This window comes from Microtus ochrogaster, chromosome 8 (genome assembly GCF_000317375.1).
Source record: "Microtus ochrogaster isolate Prairie Vole_2 chromosome 8, MicOch1.0, whole genome shotgun sequence".
Taxonomy (NCBI): domain Eukaryota; kingdom Metazoa; phylum Chordata; class Mammalia; order Rodentia; family Cricetidae; genus Microtus; species Microtus ochrogaster.
Window position 1 is genome coordinate 1,033,979 of NC_022015.1, and position 7,260 is coordinate 1,041,238.

The following is a 7,260-nucleotide window of genomic DNA, read 5'->3' on the forward strand; positions in this document are numbered from 1 at the left end:
CCCACCTCCATCCAGGTCTAGTAAGGTGAGCATCCAAACTGCCTAGGCTCCCACAAAGCCAGTACGTGCATTAGGATCAAAAACCCATTGCCATTGTTCTTGAGTTCTCAGTAGTCTGAGGATGACTTTGAACTTCTGTTCCTCCTGGTCTATTTCCCACGTGCTGAGATTACAGGCATGCACTGCCACACCTGATTTTTATGTTAAGGACCAAACCTGGGACTTCATGCATTCTACACAAGCACTCTAGCAATTGGGCCACACCCCCTCCCCCCCAGCTCCTTTCCCCTGTAAGCACTTTGTAAACATGGGGGGGGGGGTTGTGCGTGCGTGCGTGCATGTGTGTGTGGTGTATTCACTTGTGGAGCTCGGAGGACAACTTGTAGGAGGTGGTTCAGTCTTTTACCAAGTGGGTCAGAGGGATGCTCAGGACATCAGGCTTGGTAGCAAGCACATTTACCACTGAGACAATTCCCTGACCCAGCTATACTTTTACATTTCCAATTCTATCCCGCTTGTTCATTGGTTGGACACAGGAAAGCACCTGGCTTTTGCGTCCCTGTAATCTTGGAACCTTGCTGGAATCCCTTACTAGTTCCAGAGGGTTTCGTTGTTTGGTTTTTCTCCTTAGAAGCCTGTGTCATCTCTAGACAGTGTCACTCTTTCGTCTGGCTCTGCGTAGCTCGCTTTATTACGTGAGCTAGGACTTCTAGGGTGAAGCTAAAGTGTCACAAGAGGACATCCCTGTCTCCTTGATCTCAGGGAGAAGGAAGGTTTCTAGCTTCTCACCAGTAAATATATTAGCTATATTTCTGCAGGGTTTTTTTTTTTTTTGGAGATATTAGTTGCATTCTGTAGCTTATGCTGGCCTTAAACTCCTGGAAATTCTCCAGATTCAGTTTCCCAGATGCTGGGCTTACAGGAAAAGACACTATACGCAGTTTGTAATTCTCTGGTTGGGGAAGTTCCTTTCACCCCAGTTTTCTTTCTTTCATGTGTGTGCAGGTCCACATGCATATGGAGATCAGAGGACAACCTGTGGGTACCAGGCCTTGCCTTCCTACCGCATAAGCAAGGGTAGTTGGTCCACTCACTACTGAATACAGATTTTCTGTTTGGGTCCTGGGGATTTGAATTCAAGTTGTTGTGTTTGTGTGACAAAAGTTTTTACCCACTGAGCCATCTCCCCAGCCCCTGAGCTTTTATTTCTCATCCTTATGAATTTAACGTGACAATATTAACATGAATTTAATGTACCTGTAATATGGTTCTGCCAAGAACTTGGCAGAATCAGCACTCCTTTATGAACCATTATATAAATGCACGTTTTTTCATATATATACATGTACATAAGTACGTATATATGTACGGGTCTCATCACACCGCCCAGGTGACTGAATTCCAAGCACCCTATTGCCTCAGCCTCCCGAGTGCACTACCATGCCTGGTCTATGAATTTAAAGCCTCTCAACTTATCTGACTGCTTGTGTACCCAGGAATACGTCAACTTTCTCTCTGCACTCATAGCACAGAGTCAGTGTTCTAGGATTAGGTTTCAGAAGCTGTTTTCACACAGCAGGGTAGCAAGGGCCTCTGTGTCACCACGCTTATCACAAGAGGAAGGAGAGAAGGCTGGAAAGCCGGCACACTGATAGGGGTTTTGAAAATTATTTTATTGTTACATTCCAAAGAGGATGTAGGAAGAGAAACACCAGTTATCCAATAACTGTTAGACTTCTCAGAGAGAGGCTATCTGAACTCCAGTCCTAGGTCAAAGCATGACAGGAAATGCTGACCAGTATGTGTATCTCATTCATCCAGGGAGGCTCGGGCTTAAGGGAAAATGACTTTATTCTAAATGTTCAAGTCCTTAGAGATACTAGAAGAAGATGAGGGAGACCACACACACCGAGACTGTGTTTAGTTATTAGAGTAAACCAGCAAACGGCCAGTTTGTTCTAGGACATGTTGCATCAGACATCACAGTGCACAAAACAAGTCTGCATTTCGTGAAGAACCGCCAGGCATTTTAGATCCAATTTACCAAGAAATGTAGCCACAGGCCAACCAGAATCGTAGGTAACGTAGTCAGTGCAAGAGTCATGTGGGGAGGCCAGCTCGCTTATGAGTGGCTACACTGGCAATATCAACACGTGAGAGAGAAGGTCTGGCGTATTTACAAGTCTGTCTAGGAAAGATTTGAGAGAAGCTGTGTCAAACACTCTCAAGGCTTCCCTTTCTTCTCCCACCATGGAAAAACAGAAGCAAAAACACACCTGGAAATGATCTTGAAAACCAAGTTAGAACTGTGTGATGAGAAAGAGAGCTTGTTCCAGGAACAGGACCTCAGGGTAACTCACAGGCAGCTTAATTTTATTAGTAAAAGTCACAAGTAGGAAAAGGCTTACTGGTTGACTTGGAACTGTGTGCTGTAAAAAGTCTCTATTAATACATTAACAAGAAAAAGTACCAAGCATGTGGGTGCGCTTCCAGCTGCGGGTCTTCCTCCACCCAGCAGGATCTGGAAGACAGCAGGGCATTAGAACCCGCGGACACCCAGCCAGTTCCTCCCAGTTGTCTGCCGTCTTCTTTCTGGTCACCTTGATTCCGATTCCCAGTTAGCTGAGGACAACATGTCGGTCAAAGACAGACTTTCGCTGCTCCTGAACTTGAAGCTTCCAGCGCTGCTGTGCATACTCCACCTTGTTTAGAACATTGGCTCTGCTGCGAGAGCGGGCCAGCACATCATGGGCGTTTGCGAAAGGCTGGTGATCCTGAAAGCCAAGGTGGAAGGTGTCAGAGATGACAGGAGCGGCATACACCTGCACAGAACAGACAGCCCAGGAGCCAGGCTAGGGACAAGGGCTCTAGCCCTTCAACAACTAGAAGCAGGACAAGCTCAGCTACCAAAGCAGAGGATTCCAGAGACAAGAGCAACAGGGCTACGTGAGAAACACACCCATAGGTCACCACTTTCAAAGGCATTTTCTTTAAAGAGCAAGACCAGGACGGTGGCCGTTTTTGTTAAAAAGAAGTCTTTCCTGATTAGTGGGAGAACAGTGGGCCAGGAAGAGGGCTCAGCAGGTAATGGCACTTGGCACCAAGTCTGACCTAAGTTTGATCCTGGAACCCTGGAGTCTGTGTGGTGGAAAGAACTGACTCCAGCAAGTTGTCCTTTTGACCTCGACATGCCCCGAGGCTTGCAGGTGCCCACACTCCCATCAAATAAACAAACTAATTCTTTTAAAGCAATTAAAATTTTTAAAGGGACTAGAGAAATGGTTTAGCAATTAAGAATGCTTCCTGCACCTCCAGAGGACCTGAGTTCAGTTCCCAGCACCCCTGTAAGACAGCTCACAATTGCTGTAACTCCAGCTCCAAGCGACCAGACACCCTTTTCTGGCCTCCCAAGACACCTGCAAAAAACGTGCAATACAACCACATAAAACTTTTAAAATCTTTTTTAAAATTTTAGTCATTTTTTGTGCCTTTCTTTTCCTTCAGATATGGCCTGACCATGTCACCCAGGCCAGCCTGGAACACTATATTGTCCAGACTGACCTCAGACTAGTGATCCTCCATTTTCCCACTCCCAAGACTAGAACTTGAGGCACATACTACTTCAATGAAGAAAGCCTGTTTAGGGGTTGGAGAGATGGCTCAGCAGTTAAGAGCACTGACTGCTCTTCTGAAGGGCTCAGGTTCAGTTCCCAGCACCCACAGGACAGCAATCCATTGCCCATAACTCCAGTTCCAGGGGATCTGGCATCCTCACTCAGACAAACCCCCAATGTACATACAAGAGATCTTAGAAAATAAAAGTAACTTTAGTAATAACAAAAACCTTAAAAGCTATAGCTACTAGAACCTTTAAGAAAGAAAGGAGAGAAAGAGAGAAAGAGAAAGAGTGAGAGAGAAAGAGAGAGAGAGCAAGCCTGTTTTCACATTAATATCTCCATGAGAAATATTAATGTAGGACTTTCCTCTGTATTGATCAATGCTTCATAGCTCACCTGTGGCAGAGGACAACTCCCATTCTATCAGAACTGATAACATATCAGCCTAGGCCACTAGAGCAGCTAGTTCTCAGGGCTATGTCTTGGCTGGTCTTAATGTCTCTCTGGGCCTTAAACACGCACCGATGGACTGTTTCCAAAACCTTTTCATTTCCTCTCTTCTCCACTCCACAGTGAGACAGAGCTCATGGCTTTAATGCTGTCTCTTACCAAGGAGAGAGAGGACTGGCTACTTCAGCACATCTAATTAACAAAAACTTCCATCTTCCATTGCAGAGTGCTCCACGGCTTCCCTGCTAATTGCTGTCTTAGGAAAGAGACTAATGAAGGTTACCCTAGTCTGTGTACAAAGCCAGATTCTCCTGTCAAAATAAACTGATTCAGCTGGATGTTTGTAGTCACTACACAGGAAACCACCCCACTAATCTACCTATGGAGGAGATGTCAACACAGCTGCGCACATGACAAACAGCTTCAATTATGATTGACTGTTTTTATTTTGCCTTTTTCTTGAGTTTTTCCTCAACCCCATGTCAGCAAAGTTTCTAAATGTTCCACCCAGGCCAGGTTCTTAAACAGGCTGGCGGGCAGGAGAGAAGCAGCACCGTCTGGCTGCATGGCGGCAGCTGCCAGGAGCGGTCATGGCGTGGAGAGCTGTGCACAACCCCCTGACTGCATTGCAACTGTCACTGTTGGGGTTTTACCTGGCCGTGTCTCTACAGCAAGGCATTTCTACTTTGTTTCCATTATCTATTTTCTAAAGATTTATTTGGTCTATGTGGATAGTTTTCCTGCATCTGTGTCTGTGCACCATGTTCATATCTAATGCTCATTTCGGGCAGAAAAAGGTGTCAGAGCCCCTGGAGTTACAGATGGTGTGAGCCATCATGTGGGTACTAGAAATAGAACCCGTGTCCTTTGCAAAAGCAGCCAGTGTTCCTCACTGCTGAGCCATTAGCTTGTGTGTCAAAGGACAACTTTGTAGAGCTCGATTTTTCTATGCATTGGCAGCACAGAGAAACCCGGGTTCCTGGGCTTGCTCCTACAGTAAGCTCCTTTACCCACTGAGCCATCTTCTGCACCTCAAAGAAGGTTTTTGTTCATTTTACCTTTTAAAGATTTACTCTGTTTTCAATTATGTGTATGTGTGTGCACATGAGTGCAGGTGTCCACAGAGCCAGAAGAGCTGGAGTTACAGTTGTGAGCCACTGGACATGGGTCCTCTGCAAGAGCAGTGCTCTTAACTGCCAAGCCACCTCAAAGGCTTTCTATAAGGAATCCTTGCCTTCTTTACCCAAATGTCCCCCACTTTTATTAACTTAGGTAATGTCTTTGCAAATCTCTCATGAAGTCCAAGATGTTGCATAGCTATAGAAAGGAAGCTGAAGGGAAAGGAAGGGGAGCTGGGCATGGTGGTGTACACCCACACCCCTAGGCTTGGAGGACCACTGCAGCTGTACATAGCAGCTTCTAGGTCAGCCAGGGTGACAATCGAGACCCCGCTGGGAGGCAGAGAGAGACTGAGATAGGAAATAAGAGGGAGGGAGAGAGGAAAAACATAAAAAATAAGGTAGAAGGCTAAAGTTGTAGCATTACTTGATTTCCAATAAAGAAATAAACTGGCCCAAGGTCATTTAACAAATTAGCACAGACACTAACACTTTGTGTGCCTAATCCTAAATTGGCGTCACATCCTCTCAACACACCAAACTGTTTCGGGTAGATTATGGTGGGAAAACGTGCACCAATGATTTTGTATATAAAATATTATCACCATTGGTTTATTTGGACATAAACAATACTAGCAAGAAGGAAGTACTTTACCAGAGACCCTCTCAGTTACACTGTCCTGCTCCTCAAGGCAGGGGAAGGAAAGAATTCCTAAGGAACAAACTCAAGTGACTAAACAAACCAGTTAATCCTTTTTGGTCTGCACTCCACCTACAGAACAAGATTGGACTAGCTGCTCACAGACACAGGGAGAAAGCAAATAGAGATTTTCACTTTCATCTGTTTGTTCTTTTTACACCTGATGAAATTACAACAAATACAAAGCGTGCTTTACTGGAATGTTTAGTTAACAGTGATGATGGTCCCGGGTATATGGGATGACAAATACTACCATTGTTTGAAGTGAACCTCTTGACTAATTGTACTTTTATCTGACTTAAAACAGAATTTTTTTTTTTTTTTTTTGGTTTTTCGAGACAGGGTTTCTCTGTGGCTTTGGATCCTGTCCTGGAACAAGCTCTTGTAGACCAGGCTGGTCTCGAACTCACAGAGATCCTCCTGCCTCTGCCTCCCTAGTGCTGGGATTAAAGGCGTGCGCCACCATTGCCCGGCAAAACAGAATTTAAAAATGGGAAAATTTAAATGCCTTAAAAATTAACCTTTTAAAAAGTACTTTTTTAAGAACTCCCATGTTAGCTAAGCAGTTCATATGAGCTGAAATTTAACTTCTGTTTGTACAGTTAAACACACAGCTTTGGTTGGAAAACCTTTCTCTGCCTAGAATCAGTTTGACAAATATCAGAGTCAGCTGGGACTCTTAGTGAGTGTTCTCCAATGGTCCGTGTAGGAAGAGCAAAGTGGTCACTAAGCATATGAGCCCATTGAGCATGTCATCCTCCATGTTTACATCCACATATTTCTGCACCGATTTATGTTCTCCGTGTTTTACATCGCATCGTCTCTGAATCAGCAGGAGGTTAGTAACGCCATAGGATGCATGGAAAGTCAACACAGACTTTGTGCTAGGAATGGAAACACTGTGAGGCCTTGATATGGGTTTATGTCAGTAGTTCTCAACTGGTGGTGATTCTGTCCCCCTGCCAAGATTCTTGAGGGCAAGGTTTCTCCACAAAAAAGGATAACTTAATCCTAGTATCTACAGAGTCAGAATTGAGAATATATAAATGAAAATTACCATGGAAACAGTATTTGAAACTCTACTCTTCTGATATACAAGTTCTCTCTGGCGCTAATCCTACTATGTCTGTTTTGTGTGTGTATTGTGTTTAAGATTTATTATTTTTAACTGTGTGTCTGTATGTGCACGTGCCTGCTGAGGCATCAGGGCTGAGTCCCCGGAGCTGGAATTACAGGGAGTTGTGAGCTGTTTTATTTGGCATGGGTGCTGGGAACAAAATCCAGATCTTCTGCAAGAACAATATGCACTCTTAACCACTAAGCGCTCTCTCTCTCTCTCTCTCTCTCTCTCTCTCTCTCTCTCTCTCTCTCTCTC

At 44.7% G+C, this 7,260-nt stretch overlaps 1 protein-coding gene across 2 annotated transcripts in view; it reads right to left on the minus strand.

Annotated features, from left to right (window-relative positions):
• Positions 1-1,654: 1,654 nt before the first annotated feature.
• Tmem9b (TMEM9 domain family member B) overlaps positions 1,655-7,260 on the minus strand; it is a 17,327-nt gene continuing 11,721 nt past the window's right edge. For both annotated transcript variants that reach the window (XM_013347705.2, XM_005350981.3), the window contains exon 5: positions 1,655-2,774. In XM_013347705.2, coding sequence (XP_013203159.1) covers positions 2,619-2,774 — 156 coding nt within the window. In that variant the 3' untranslated portion in view covers positions 1,655-2,618. The remainder of the gene's footprint in view (positions 2,775-7,260) is intronic.